The sequence below is a fragment of the Sminthopsis crassicaudata genome, chromosome 4 (assembly GCF_048593235.1).
Source record: "Sminthopsis crassicaudata isolate SCR6 chromosome 4, ASM4859323v1, whole genome shotgun sequence".
Classification (NCBI taxonomy): domain Eukaryota; kingdom Metazoa; phylum Chordata; class Mammalia; order Dasyuromorphia; family Dasyuridae; genus Sminthopsis; species Sminthopsis crassicaudata.
In genome coordinates this window covers 29,975,682-29,990,861 of record NC_133620.1, presented here as the reverse complement: position 1 = coordinate 29,990,861, position 15,180 = coordinate 29,975,682, and the positions used below count along the sequence as shown (strand labels likewise).

The 15,180-nt window shown below is 49.8% G+C and overlaps 1 protein-coding gene across 2 annotated transcripts in view; it reads left to right on the top strand.

Moving 5' to 3' along the window:
- The window catches only part of IPO13 (importin 13), a 31,570-nt gene extending 16,679 nt beyond the window's left edge, over positions 1-14,891 (top strand). Inside the window, exons 15-20 of one of the 2 annotated variants that reach the window (XM_074266148.1) lie at positions 1,733-1,785; positions 3,057-3,123; positions 3,200-3,258; positions 13,862-13,951; positions 14,151-14,332; positions 14,742-14,891. In XM_074266148.1, coding sequence (XP_074122249.1) covers positions 1,733-1,785; positions 3,057-3,123; positions 3,200-3,258; positions 13,862-13,951; positions 14,151-14,332; positions 14,742-14,838 — 548 coding nt within the window. In that variant the 3' untranslated portion in view covers positions 14,839-14,891. The remainder of the gene's footprint in view (positions 1-1,732; positions 1,786-3,056; positions 3,124-3,199; positions 3,259-13,861; positions 13,952-14,150; positions 14,333-14,741) is intronic. The other variant, XR_012481889.1, reaches the window with a different exon arrangement.
- Positions 14,892-15,180: the final 289 nt, after the last annotated feature.

The following is a 15,180-nucleotide window of genomic DNA, read 5'->3' as shown; positions in this document are numbered from 1 at the left end:
GTGCTCTGCTGTCATAGCTCAGTCATCCCCCACTTGGCTTGGGGTTGCCAACCCATAGTCTGAGAACTTCGTGAGGGAGGCCTCGAGTCCAGAGTGCCTGTCGCTCCAGTTGCCACAGCTCTGCCTCCTTCTCCTTGGCCTAGGCCTTCTCTTTACCTCCCAGCTCCTTCCAGGCTTAGGGCCAAGGACCTCCTCCCAGGCCCAGCAGATGCGGCAGTGCAAATGCTGGTGAGGGTGAGAGGAAGCTGATGAGATGTCTTCCCCTCCCCCCTGACATAGAGCAATGTCTCCTACAAATGTCCTTTCCAAGAGACATTTGGGAGGATATTCCAGAGTGTACGATGTTAAGGGGAGGACATGTGAGGGTTAGCCTTAAGCTGGGAGAAGGACTGGGCTTGGTGATGGGCTGTGGTCCTAACAATCCTAAAAGACTCCACCCAATCAGGAGCTACAGTTTGTAGCCTATGGTCCTCACCTGATTGGGATCTAGAAAAGGTTGCCTAGTTCAGGCTCCAGCAAGTGTGATGCTCGCAGCAGCCCAATGATGGAGGCTTCACGGAGACTTTGTCCCTGTGGGCACTTCTCATCCTTCCTACTGCCTATGAAGCAGAAGGGGAGCAGGTCAGTGGTGATGTAGGTAGATCTGGCCCTCAGGAACCAGCACCCCCAGCTCTTGTTGATGCTCCTACACATCCCATGGAGGGATGTGGTGAAAGTGGAGGCTTGTAGCCTCCCCTCCAGTATAAGTCCTAGCCTCCGGGGAGAGAGCCTCTCTCCCTGGGCCTGAAGCCTCGGGAACCCCTCGTGTGGATCTAGGTCTAGAGCCTCCCCCTTCCTGTTCTCCAATAGCATGACGGCCCTCAGTGCATCCCTGTCATCCCTGAGCTGTCCCTGGTGCTGCTGCCCAAGCTCAGCTCCTGGCTTTCTGGGGCATCTCTGTGCACATCTGAACCCTGCCTGGAGTCCTTGCCTGAAGGGAGAAAGGGTGGGGAGCGGGGCCAGTTCTGTAGCCACAGCCACCCTTCCTCCCCCAGTTATTGACCTTCCTCCTGTTCCGTCTTATGAGTTACCTCCCACTGCCTGATCCACTCCAGCCTCAGGACCTCTGCATGCCCGGGCCTGTGCCCTCCTCCTCCTGCCTCTGCCCAGTACTGTTCAGGAAGAATCCCAAGGGAAGCTTGCTGTGGTGCCTTAGGACAGGAGCCAGGGTAGGAGGGCAGCGCCAGGAAGAATGGGATGGGGTTGTTGGGGCTAAGATGAGGGGTGTGCCTCCATTCCCTCCTGCATACCTAAGCCATCGGTCCAAAGGAGAGCTCAAGCCCTTCTGCCCTGCTCGGTTGGCACAGGCCCTTGGCACCCTGGCCCTCGATCAGGGCTCTCTGGTTTGAGCTTGGGCATCACCGGCCTGAGGGCCTGAGGAAGGAGGCCCGAGATGGGGAGAGAGGGTGGCAGTCCTTCCACTCGCCCCTTCCTCTGGCACTTGGTGTCGGTGACCTCCCTGACTTGTTTGCAAATGTCCCTGGCCCTCCTGCCAGCCAGGGGATGGCCAACCCACCCCCCACCGTCACTCTGCTGTTTCTTTCTGTTTGGGGCTTTCCCAGTCCATGGTTTTTGTATGTTTTGTTTCTTTCCCTCGCCTTCTGCAGGCCCTCCGGCCCACGTAACTGTATGACGTTGAGTTGCTGTTTGGATGAGTTTTTCTTAAGTTCCATCTTTATTTATTATATTTTAGGGCCCAGGGATCATCCTGATATTGTTGATTCATTTATGCAACTCCTGGCACAGGTGTGTTTTAGTTTCTTACTCATTCACGTTCTGTTCTCTCTCTTTCTCTTTCTCTTCTGTTGGAATTCAATTTAAATATCTTTTTAGCTTTCTGTTGACAACTTTTTTTCTGTTGAGTTGAATAGAGTTTCTCCATCTGTTTCCGTGGAAGTTGACAACCCAACACTCTCCTCTAGTCCTCCTTCCCCCCTGGATTTGCCACAAGGGCCATGGAGAGGCTGCCCCCGAGTGCACACGAGGGTCGAATAGGCAGGCTGGGGGTGGGCTTTGTTGGGAAGCTCTGCCGATGCTAGGCGCCCACCCTCCAGGCTGCAGGAGGGGCCGTGGGGCCTGGGAAAGCAAATGGATTTTGGGGTCCCGTTGCTGCGAGCCTCTGCTGGGAGGTCTCTTGGCTTATTTGGATCTGGTTTGTTCCAAAACTCTCAGGGAGTGGGAACCTTTGGGTTGGTGGATTCTGTGGAAGGTGCTGTGTGGGGAGGAGGAAATGGGAGCTGGGCCTCTGGGCCGATCGACATTAGGCTGGTTCTGGTGAGCCTGGCAGTGGGCTGCTCCAAGCCTTAGTGAGGTGTGGGGAGGCTGGGAGAAGTCGAGGGGCCTGGGATGGCCCCGAAATACTCTGATCCTCTGAAAGGGGAGGCTGTACCTTTCCCTGGGGTCAGAGCCCTGAGGAGGCGGCAAGGCTATGGAGGGCTGGTGATCCGGGAGTATTCTGGGAATGGATGGTCAGTGGGCTTGGTGATGGGATCAGGAGGTCCTGTAAAGGCTGAAAGAAGAGGATGATTGGCTGAGAGACACTTGGCCCCCGAGCCCAGAGCTGAAGCGCTGCGTCTGCCCAGAGCCCTCTTTGGGAGGCCTGGTCCTGGGGGGGATTTGGAGAAAGTTCCTGCTTGGCTCAGAGATGCCAACAGTCTTTGACCTTCTGGGCCCTCCCGGTTCTTCCTTTTATGGATCTTCCCCACTATGTGTGACTCAGGGTCTGTTGCCACCTCGACCCAGATTGCCTCAGGTCTCAGCACACGATGCCTTCCTTCATCAGCCATTGTCTCCCTCCTGTCCCCCACCTGGCAGGAGCTTTGAGGTGTCCTGGGTCACTGGGGTGGGGGGAGGAGGGCAGGAAGGGGGGGAGAAACAAGCTTTTGTGAGGAGCCCAGCTGGGCTGGATCCCTGGTGTGGCCACACCCTAAATCAGACCAGGGCAGGTGAGTGGCTTAGTGGGGTGGGGCCAGGAGGGGGTCAGGGGCTGGGTTCACGGGGGCTCCGTCTTCCCATAGGCCCTGAAGCGGAAGCCGGACCTCTTCCTGTCTGAGAGCTTGGATGTCAAAGCTGTGTTCCAGTGTGGTGAGTAGGGGTCTGGTTACGGCCTGGGGAGGATCTGGAGGACTTCCCTGACCTGACCTGTCTCTCCTGTGGGCAGGTGTGCTGGCACTCAAGTTCCCTGAGGCCCCGACTGTCAAGGCCTCCTGCGGCTTCTTTGTGAGTATGGAGCCCTGCTCCCCACCCCAACCTCCATAGGACTCTCAAGGTCCAGGATAATAGCAAACAAAGTCAACCATGGGGCATTCAGAGCATCCTGTGCTCCCAGGGGCCAGCCTGGCCTCCTGTCTGTGTCTTCGGCTTGGTGCTGTTTGTGGTTTCTGCTGTTCAGAACACTGGACAGTGACCTGGAAATAAGCCTCTAATACTGACCTTTTCCCATGACAGCCTTTCAGGCTCTTGCAAATAGCTCCTGTGTCCCCGAGCGGTTTCTCTTCTCCGAGTTAAGTCCCTTTCAGTGAATCTTATGTGACAGGAATTCTTGTTGCCCTCCATGGATGTACTTCAGGTTGTAAAACATCCCTTCCAAATTGTGACACTTGGTACTGGGCCCAGTTGTTAGATGTGGCCTGACAAGGGTGGAGGGACAGTGGTGGATACTCTGCAGGCCAAGGTTGTATAGGCTCTTGTCACCCTGAGACCAAGCTTGCAGTACACTGAAGTTCTTGGATCTTTTTCCTATGAATTGTTGCCCAATCCCTTCCCTCCTATGCTTATTCAGTGCTTTATGTTTACAAACTTCTGTCCTGTGGGGTGAGGAACACAAATTATCATGGTCCACAGCTGTAAGAAACACAGCCATCTCTCAGAAGAGAAGTGCTGTGGCAGCCAGTGTCCAGGCCAGCCCACATCTGGACCTAAGGCTTGTGGCTGCCCTCACTAGGTGGCTGGCTCTCTGGGCTTCCTCCACATGTCCTCAGATCCTCAAGCTCCTGTTAGGAATGGCCCAGGACAAATGACACTTCATCCCCTCTCTGCTCTGTTTGGGAGAAGAAGCCTGTTGGTTGAAGGCCATGCTCTGCACTTTGTGGCTGGCGGTGCAGCCCTGGGGACATTGTCCCTGTAATGTGGCAAGCAAGCCCCGCTCAAGTCTCTCAGGCACTTCTTGTGGCTGTCCGGTGTCATTCCTTGCATCTACCCCGTGCCTTTCTGTTGCCTTCCAGCTCCCTTGTAAGTTTGTTGCTTCTTAGGTTGTGGCTGTCCATAACTCCAGGGCAGTACTGCTGTTAAGAATTGGTGTGGTTTTGGCTGCAAGAAGTTTTTCAAATGTTCCCCTCTTCCTACAGCTGTTCAGTTGTAGGCTGGGCTCACTATTCCTCTGTATCTTTCATAGAGAAAGTGCTACTGGACCCCATCAGTTGGCATTGTGTATTCTTTCTCCACTTTGTTTTTCAAAACTGGGTGGATTGTTAGGCTTGTCTGCTTTTGCTGGCTACCAATCTTACTGAGACAGCCCTGTTATCACCTTATCTGCAAGGATACCCCCAGGAGTTTGCTCAGTGAGATGGCATAGGTTCAGGGTAGGGCATTATTTTCGGAAAGATTTCCTGTTAAGGAGTTTTGCTTCTCCTTTTTTTATCAGGGAAGATGATCTTTCAACTAGAAGTGGCAGGATAAGTAAGGTTAATTAAGGAATCAGTAAGAAAAGGACCTAATGGCCTCAATCCAGATAAACTATGTCCTCCAGTGTTGAAAGAAACGGTGAATACGATTGCTGCTATTTCAGAGATCATGGAGAATGGCAGAGGAAAAAAATGAAAGAGAATGAGATCTGCTGACTATAAGCTAGTGAGTCTGACTTCGATTTGTGCAAAAATTCTAGATGGTATTATTAAAGGGATGGCGGTTAGACATCTGGAAGAGGAAACAGCGATCACAGATGCCATCCTGGTTCCAGCCAGAGCCAGTCACACAAGGATAACAATCTTACCAGCCTGGAAGTGGTGGAGGATGCCATTAATGCTGTTTGCTGAGGTTGCTGTGGGCAGAGTTTATCATCCTTATGGGATATGAACTAGAATACAACACAGTTGTTTGGATTTGAAACTGGTTGAATGGCCAGTCCTAGGTGATCTTCACCAGTCTCGTGGCTAGTTGAGTGTCTCGGGCATCTGTGCTAGAACTTGTGCTATTTAACATTTTTATCAGTGGTTTGGATAGAGGGCAGTGCTTCTCAAAGTATGGGCCAGAAAATCCTGCGAGGTCTCTAAAACCCTTTCCAAATTCAAAATTAGTTTTTATTTCTAACACAGTATTATCTAGAAAAATGACCCATATTAAAAAAAAAAATCTGGACAGATCCTCAATCAGTTTTAATAGCATATAAAAGGATACTAGAACGAAAGTTTGAGGATTTGGAATAAAGCTGAGATGGCTAACAGGTCATCACATTTGGCACAAAGCTGCGGGGAAGGAGCTTTAACATCCTGCTTGACAAGTCAGTCCAAGATGGTTTTGACAGATTTTGGACTGAATCACCTACATTGAAAGTTTCTTAAAAGATGAAGTTTAATAGGAATAAGTGTTAAAATCTCAGATCTTGGTTTAAAAAAAGCAAAAAAGCAGGGGCAGCTAAGTGGTGCAGTGGATAGAGCACCAGCCCTGAAGTCAGGAGGACCTGAGTTCAAATTTGGCCTCAGACACTTAACAATTCTTAGTTGTGTGATTCTGGGTAAGTCGCTTAACCCCAATTGCCTCAGCCAAAAAAAAAAAAAAAAAAATGCTATTTGTGTAGCATCATAAGGCAAAGGCAAGTTTTGGTAGCATGTCTGAAAAAGATTTTTGGACTATAAGCTCAATGTATCCTGTTTCCAAGAGAGTAGATCTTGGGCTGCCTTCATGGGGACAGTTCTGGACTGCATTCCTTCAGGTGACTTTCAGAGCGCTGTGTTCAGTTCTGGCCGCCGAGTGTAGGAAGCACGTGGGTCTGCTAGCTGGAGCCTGGCCAGAAGAAGGTGTCCAGCATGGAGAAGGGCCTTAAGTGCTTGCTATGTCAGGACTGTCTCAGACAAATAAAAGACAGACATGAAACAGCCCCTGCCTTTAAGGCAGAATATATCTGTGTGAAATAAATCCTAGGTCACTTCTGAAAAGGGGGCAGCAGCTGAGGAACAGCAGGAGGAACTTAGAGGAGACAGCATTAGAGCTGAGCTTTAGTGGAAGCCAGAGATTGTAAGAGGCATGGAGGTGAGGCAAGTGGGGGACAACTGTACCAAGTGTTGAGATTGGAAATGATAGAGGGCCATGTGGGAGGATCAACAGTAAGACCAGTTTGGCTGTGCTAGACTGTGAAAAGGGGAGGGATGGAGAAGGAGTTGGATAGCTAGGTGGAGGAGGTTGTAAGTGATTTTGATCGCCAATGGAAGGAGTTTGCGTTTGCTCTTAGAAGTAATAAGAAGCCACTGGTGTTTATTGAATGAGGGTAAAAGGCTACATGACATGGTAGAGCAAAAACCCTTAGAAAAATCACTCTAATATCTGGGTAGGGGATGGAGAATGATGTTTTAAAGTAAAGACAGAGAGACCAGTCAGAAGGCTAAAGAGGTATTGGGGGCCTTGTCTAAATCAGTGTCCTGTGAGTGAAGAAAGGAGGATGATGGTAAGGAAGAAAGATATTGTGGATGCAGAATGGTTAGATGGAGTGAGAGAGGGGTTGAGGTCACAGCATGAGTGACTAGGAGGATGGTGGTACCCTCCACAGAAATAGATAGGTCTGGAAAAGGCCTGGGCTTGGGAAAAGGTAGCGAGTTCTGTTTTGGATTTGTTGAGTTTGAGATGCCTACAGGACATCCGCTGGGAAATGTCCAAGAGGCAGTTGTTGATACAGGATTGAACCTCGAGAGAAACTGGGACTAGATCTGTAAACCTGAGAGTAGTCAGCATACAGTTAGTAATTGAACCCTTGGGAGGTAATGAGAACACCAGAAAGTGTGTAAAGAAAAGAGAAGTTCCAGGGAAGAACCCCTGGGAGACATCCACAGTTAGGGAGGATGGTGTGGATGGTGATCCAGCAAAGGGGAGACCAAGCTGTTGGATCATTTTTGCTTTGGACAGAGCAGCTGGAGTGCTGAAGGCAAAAGCTCAATTACAGAGAGCTGAGAGAGAGGAGGATGGGAAATGGAGGAGCAATAGAGATGGCTTTTTTAAGGGATTTTGTTCAAAAAGGGAAAGGAAGCTATATGGGGGAAGATTGTTAGGCTTTGGTAAAGTATCATAAATATCAGGAGGACCTGGAAGTATTTATAGTGCACAACAGGATAGGGAAAGACTGAAGAAAGGGGGATCTGAGGCTCTTTTCCTGGGCAGATAGGGATAGTGGGCATTGTGGGAGGTTTGAGAGATGGCTGTTGTGTGGTATATTAGAGAATCGGGAAGGGAGAAGACTCCAAATTAGAGGACCCCTCCACATAGTAGAGCTAAGGAGGCAGGAGGCAATGGTCTGCTGTTGGACAAGGTAAAATCCAGGCAGAGGCATTGAGATGAGAGAGCAGGGAATAGAGTAACATGGCATTTATACTCTAGGTTAAAGATTGAGAAGACAGGAAAGTGAGACCAGGCCAAGGGTAATGGCCTGGGATACAACTGAAGATTAGGTTGAGTCCAATGTTAGGATTAAGGTCATAGGGAGGAAGAATAGTTTTAGGAGTGAAATACGTACAGAGATGGAAGGATCAGGTGTTAGGATGGAATAAAGATAGTGGAATCCTCTTGGGTGATGAAAAGAACCAGGCCGTGACCGTTCCAGTATGGTGGAGGAGTGAGTGCATCAAGAGAGTTCCCAGTGTTTGAGGGACATTACGGTTGAGTTACAGGGCATGAGGGAAGAGAAGACTGAGGAGTGACATGCTCTGAGGCTGGTGGATGAGGTAGGAGCTGAATGGGATAATCGGTCTAGATAAAGGACTCCTCCAAGGAGGAGAGATCTGGAAGTGGTGATGGAGAGCAAGCAGAATGCGGCCCCGCCTTGTTTAGAGAAGCATCACACAGGAAGCTCTGGATGTGGGGAAAGTGTAATTTCATCACAAAAATGGGATTGACTCTTGACCAAAAAGACTGATTGCTTTTGCTCCTTTCTGAATCATTTCCCAGGATCCTGTGAGTGCACTTATTTCAAAAATCAAAATCAACACCAAATTGAAAGATCACAAATCATAGGGCAACAAAACCAGCCACAGCCCAATATTTTAAAACAGTCTTGATACAGTGAAGGGTTTCATCAAGAAATCATGATAGGTTTTTTTTTTTGTTTTTTTTAATGGGGCTGGCCACATGGCCAGTATAAAAAAACAGAAGGGGTTTCCCCACTATATCCTTGTAATGGAAAAGAAAGGGAAGAAGATGCATATCCCACCTCCCAGCTCCATCCTCAGCACTTTGGGTGAGCCTGAACAAGAGTTCTGCTAAATGGGTTTCTATGACATCAGAGATCCATTCAGATATTGTTGGAAGGAAAAATAGGAATGGATAAGGGAAGAGAACAGACAGAATGATTTCTGTTGCCTCTGGCAGTTTAGCCAAGATAAAGCAATCCCTGCTCAAAGCAAAGCAAAGCTCAAGAGTAAAGCATCCTAGCAAATGCCTGAGCTGGCAAATCCTCCATCTTCTAGCTCATCAGCAAAAGATTATAGCCAAGGTCAATTTCCTTTAGAATAAAAACCCATTTGCAAAATCTTGTGGAGGAGAATGGTAGCTGGTAACGGTACTTTCTCATAAAACCGCAGCAAGAATTGAAGGCAAATGTCTTGGCTTGAGATTTGTGGACCAGCAAGCAGTGGATGATGAGGCTCATCCAGATTTGTGGCTGGATGTTTGTGGCAGCAAACCGGGGGAGCCCACCTTCGAGGTAGCCAGTCTACTCTGTCAGGTAGTACAGCAAGCAGAGATGGATGGAATGGCTACCTGAGACCTAGGTGTTAAAAACCTGAAAGAGGGAGAGCAAAGCCACAGGTGGTGTTCCTGAAAAAAGGTATTCCCGAGGATTTCAGCAGTTTTTCCACATCCTGGTCCCCACAACCTAGGGAAATAGGCTTTACCTGTATTAGGGACATGCTACTGGGGGGGTTCCACAGTGTTCTACAAAGATCACATCTTTGGGGGTCACCTCTAGAGTCAGCAGGGTCTCAATTTAATGTAGTTAACGGAAAGGTCACCTAAAAGTCATCCTGCCTGATGACATATCTCAGAAACATGCCTCGACGTAAGATTCCTCAAGAGATGTTGCACACTTTTGTTAATAGCCCTAATCGCTATCTCCAAGTACGGTAACAAAAAACGGTGCTTCCCACTTCCCAGGAGGCACTGCTTGTCATGCTCTTGGGGGGGTTGATTGGTGCCTCCTGAACAAAAGCTGGAACCCTTGCAAGCAGTTCAGCCTGAAGACTAATATCCATTCCCAGTGGATGTCTAGACCTCACTGCATCTGGACAGACAGTGTTAGAGAACCAAGAAATTGTGGCATTTTCAACAATCTTGCATTTCTCCTAGAAACAAAAACTTGAATGCACTGTCTGATGTTGCCCTGGGACAGGCTTGGCTCTACTAGATTTAATTTGAAGGCTCTCTGGCAACAATTCCACAGGGTTCTACCCCTCGCTCATCTATCAAATATGGAAATCTTACATCAGTCATTCACAACTCATCTCTGGGCTTGGTCACACAACCATTTTTAAATCCCCTCTATGTATATTGTGCTGGAGTCCTGGGTTTTATCTCACCAAGTCTGCCTCCTTTTCCATTTGCCTATTAACCATCCCTCCTAATAATATGTTCTAGAATTTTTGTAGAGATTCAAGCCACATTCACTGATCTATAGTCCGTAAACTCTTATTTTCTTTCCTTTTTTAAAAAATTGGGACATTTGCCCTATTCCAGTGGTCTAGTGCCTCTACCATTTTCCACAGGGACTGCCTTGGGAGGTAAGGGGTCCCTTCTCCCTAGAAATCTTCAAGAAAAGACTGGATGGCCACTCTTTGGATATGTTGTAGAAGGCTTTCTTGTACAGGTTTGCTTGGACAACATCTGAGTTCCCGTCTAATTTCAAAATCCTGTGATCATAGCAATCCCATTGGTATTTCTTTTTAGTTCCTAAGAATGTAGCTCATCTGCCCTGGTGACCTGGATTCTCAGGCCGCTAGGCTTTCTCGCATTACTTCTCTCCTTCTCTGGTTTCAGCTTTTCAGCTGCCATTTTTGTTCTCCCTTTATCTGCTGCAAAATTGTTTGGCTTGGCGGAAAAGGCAGCACCAAGCTGAGCAGGTCTGCCTTCTCTGTTGCCGATTATTGCCCCATCAACACTAACTCTTTTCCTCAATGTCACCAAAGCCAACCCTTTAGTTGTCAGCCTCTGCCTGCCCTGAGTTCTAGCACCCCAACACTGTTCTGGAAGACTCTTTTATACTTGTGTCCGTTCATCCTTCATTACTTGCCTCTCTTCCCACCTTGGGGAAATAAATGCATGTCTTTGTGAGCTTTTACGTAGACTGGTAAGTGCCATCTGCCTCTAAAAGATCATAGAATCAGTGGGTCCTAGAGCCAGGACTGGGAAGGACTTGGTGTCCAATCCTGAGCCCAGGCTGGTGACCCGACTACTCAGAGGTGGAACTTGAACCTTATCTCCCGCTCACTCCAGAGTTATTCTCTTCCCATTGCCTGTTGAAAGAGTTCTTTTTTTTCCGCTTCATCAGAAATTTTTCTCTGATTTCACAATGTTAAGTTTTTAGATTTAACTTCTCAGTCTTGTTTGTCTCCTATGTTTTATTGTTCTTTGTTCTACTTTGTAGCCAGTTCTCAAATAATTTGGAGAAGTCCCTCTTTTTAATACAGTTTGAGATCTGGTAATGCCACGCCCCTTTGTTCCCCTTCTTTTTTCTTTAATGAAGCTTAAAGGGGAGTTTTTCCTTTTTGGTGACAGACTATCCAAAATAGAATTTCCCCCGGTTGGCCTGTCCATCTTTTGAACTATAGAATTTTCAGTAAAGCAAGTCAGGATGCCCCAGTTTTGGGAGAGAGCGAGCAAGTGCTCCAGCAGTAACTGGATAACTGAAGTTCCCCCATCACTGCCTCATCAGGCAAGTCCTGGACTCCTTATCTTTCTTCTTTCTGCTCAAGTGATCTGGAGCTCCCTTCAAAAAAATGACTTCTGCTTTTCCCCAATGCTGTTCCCTGTACTTCCCATTTTTTCTCTCTTCTCTTTTACCACCCTTTCTTCCAACTCTGCCCCATTCCTACTTCCCTATTCTTTCCTATTACCTCATATATAAGTCTAGATGGAGCTGCCTTGGAGCCAGGAAGGAATGGTTCATATCCTGCTGCCAGTACCCACTGTCTGCGTGAATCCAAGCAAGTCACTCACCCTTTCAGTGTCCAGGTCACTCTCTGAGACTCTGAAGTGCAGAGCATGTACAACCTGAATTGGTTGAGAGTTGTGTCAGGGAAACACTGAATCTGGGGTTCCTCCCTTCCCCTCATGAGTATATTCTTCATGTGGGATGCTCCCCCATTTCCTTCTTGGCTTTCCTGTTCCTTTTAGCTGTGGTTTCCCCCTTCTAGAATCATGTTTGAGGCCTGAGTCTCCTCCCACCAAGTCAAAGTGATCCCTGGAGGGTTAAACTTATCTCTTTGAATCTGGATATAGCGTTCACCCTGCTTGTTATTGGTCTGTGGGGCCTTCGTGGTTAGTCACTGGCACTCATGGGCCATGTTGTCAGCTCCTCACTTGGATTTTCTTGCCTCTGGATTTCTTAGTGTTGGTCACTGCTCTTTGCATGTTAGGACTGCTAGACCTCATCCCTCTGGCTGATTCTCCTGTTGGGTTTTAGGTTGTGCCCCCTCATCTGCCCTTTCTCTGATGGGAGTGCATCTAGCTTTACTGTCTCCCAACATAAGTCCAGGAGGCAATAGACCAAATACTGCTCCGGGAGTCAGGAAGACTATGAAATGTTACTGGTGCATCGTGGGGAGCAGCCCTCTCCCAGGCTCCTTACAATCTCTCTTGCACAACTAGTTCATCCTTATTGTCAGAGTTAGCTCCAGAGTAGGATGTAGGGCTAATTACTCATTAGCTGCTGTTTTTAGCAGAATGGGAGAGCCAATGGCCCCTTAGCTGAAGAGCCCATTCCCTCTTGCTGCCTCTGTATTGAGTTTGTGATCTGTTTTCCTGAACTCTTTGATTTCCTCCTGGCTGGGTAATCTGTCGCTAGCTCCTCCATTACTGCTCTAGGTGATCCTTACCCATGGTGCTTTCTCCTTCTCTTGTGAGTTTATCTCCTCACTGTACAAGGCATGTAATTAATATTTGGCTTATTCTGCCTTTTAAAATAAGAAATAACTATCCCTAGCCTCCCTTCTGCCAGTCCCAGTGATGGCTATGAGAGTGAACCAATCCCTTTGCTTTAGAGTTCACCTTCGTTCTTGGATATAGACAATTCTCACTAACCTGTGTGGATGTTCCACACACCTCTGCATAAAGGGATATTTATGTAATGTGAATTTGCCTGTGATGTGGGAGGGAGGGAGGGAGACAGGAAGGAGACTGCACACTTGTGCAGTGGGGAGGCCAGCACATGGTTCAAGGACATGGGGGGCCTGAGACACAGAAGCGTGAATGTAAGGAAGAATGTACCGGGGCCAGGGCCAGGGCCAGCCACACTGGGGCCTGATCAGAACCAAGGGGAAGAACAGGGGCAGGGTCTGGGGACAGAAAAGATTCATGGGGGTGGGCCCAGTGGGGCAAAGGCCCTTCTCTCTCAGTGCCAGAGGTCTCAAGCCCAGCTTGCATGCTGCCTGCAACAATGGGGGTAGAAACTTCCGTTGTTCTACTTTCACTTGAAGGAGTTTAGTTTTTTGGTGGGGTGAGGGAGGCTCTGAAATGCTCCCAAGGCAGGAGCAGGGAGAGAGCCCAATTCAGTCCAGTAAAGTTGACACATGGATTTGGGGGATGCAGATTTCTTTTCGGCATTTTTTCCATATCCTGGAAAGCAAGAATTGTCTGGATTGGCGTTCTCCCCTGGCATGCTCTGTGTTCCTCCATCCCCATTATGAAGCCTTCTTGATTCATCTCAGGAGGATGTGAGACTCCCTCCTGGGTCTTATTTTCCTGCTTTATGGATAGTGTTGGTCTGGCTTCTCCATCTTGCCTCCAGGACTTAGGAGGACAAGTTCATTCCCCAGTGTTCCCCAGCCCCTTGGGAATAACTCTCAGATCCTGGGTTCTTGGGTTTGCTTCTTGTGGTCGCTGCCCGTCTCTTAGGCCCAGAGTTGGGTTTGGGCACTTCTCGCTCTTTTTGCTGGGCCCTGGACCTCTGCTCCTTCCTCTCACATTCTCAGCCCTTCTTCCCTTCCCTGCCTTAACCTTATTGCTTAGAAGAACCTTTTAGAGAGCGTCCTGGCAGAGAGATCCTGGCACTTCCCAGAAGACTTGACTGTGGCCTGAGGAAGGGAGGCAGATTCATGAGACAGGGCCCTGCCTTCCCGGGCTAAGAGGCAGCAGGATCACATCTCAGGACACTTGAGCCTCTCCCATTTCACATGAGAAAGTCAGATCAGATTGTTCCCTGGGATGGCCAAGTCCTGGTCCCCGTGAGGCGGGGGGGGGGGGGGGAGGGGGCAAGAATCCCCCGGTCAGGCTTCACCTCCCAGCAGGTCACCTGAGAGTTGAAGAATTAAGGAAACCCTCTTCAGGGTCTGGCAGGAGACTCTCAGCCCTGGGGAGGCGGGGGCACAGCTCCCTGGGAGTCTAAGTCACCTGTGACCTGTCCCTCCTGCAGACAGAGTTGCTGCCCCGGTGTGGGGAGATCCCACCCATCGGGCAGGTGGTCCAGGAGGATGGCAAAGTGCTGCTGCAGGCTGTGCTAGAGGTGAGTGGGGCAGGGACCGTATGGTCACGGAGGAGGAGAGGGGGGCGGGAAGCGGAAGGAGCCCTGGGATTTGGCAAATCAGTGCCCTTGCTGTGCTGGACAGTGCCGGGCAGCCAGGAGAGCTGAGGCCACGGGGCAGGGCTTTCTGAGGTCCTGCTTGTCCTCCTGACGGCGGCCGCCTTGGCTCCCCTCTCCCCAGGCCATCGGGGGTCAAGCCTCCCGCAGCCTCATGGATTCCTTTGCGGATGTCCTCTTTGCCCTCAACAAACACTGCTTTAGCTGCCTCAGTGTGTGGATCAAGGAGGTGATGCAGTCCCCAGGTTTCCCCTCGCCCCGGCTTAGTGCTGAACAGAAGGATACCTTCAGCCAGCAGGTCCTCAGGTGATTGGGCAGGTGGTGGGAGGCGGCTGGGGGAGGGGGGGGGGGGGGGGGGGGGCAGGGCTTGCTTCATGGTGGTACCTCGTAGCTGCTTTGTAGCTGGGACTTGCTTTTTACATCCCAGGGCTGAGCAGGCACCCAGCAGGTGCTTAATCAGTGCCTGTAGACTGACTCTTCCATCCTTTTTCTCTTACCAGCCTGCTAAACACACACACACATGCTAGCCAAACTTGGCCCAGCTCCCAGTGTGCCTTGAGCCTCTCCACATCTGGGTCTTTTCCCAGCCTGTTTGGAGTCCCTCAGCGTTACCTCCCTTCCCCGGCCTCGCACACATCCCTTGGCAGCGGGCCTTGACGTGGAGTCATGAAAAATGGAGCTGATGGCCCTTTTTTTTTTCTCCCTGCCTTTGCAGAGAACGGGTGAACAAGCGTCGAGTGAAGGAGATGGTGAAGGAGTTCACGCTGCTCTGTCGGGGTCTCCACGGCACTGACTACACTGCTGACTACTGAGGGCTGGCTGAGGCCGAGTGTCTATAGAATAAACCCCAAACACCCCCACTCAATCGGTCCTCCTGTTTTGTGCTACTCAGGGGCCGGCCACGGCACACTGGGGAAGGCGGGAGTGTTCTCTGGGAGCGACTGGGCCAGGGCTGGCTCGGAGTCGCCCATCTCCTCCTAGAACTCGTTTGCCCTTCGTGGCCCCAGGACTGGGCAATGGAGATCACCTTGTCAGGTTTAAGGTGAGGGAACTTTAGGCTCAGTTCAGTTGGACTGTGTGCCTTGTCCGGATACAGCCCTGGGGATGCAAGGAGGAGCTCTCAGGCTGCTGGGGGAGAATGGCCTCTCCTCCCT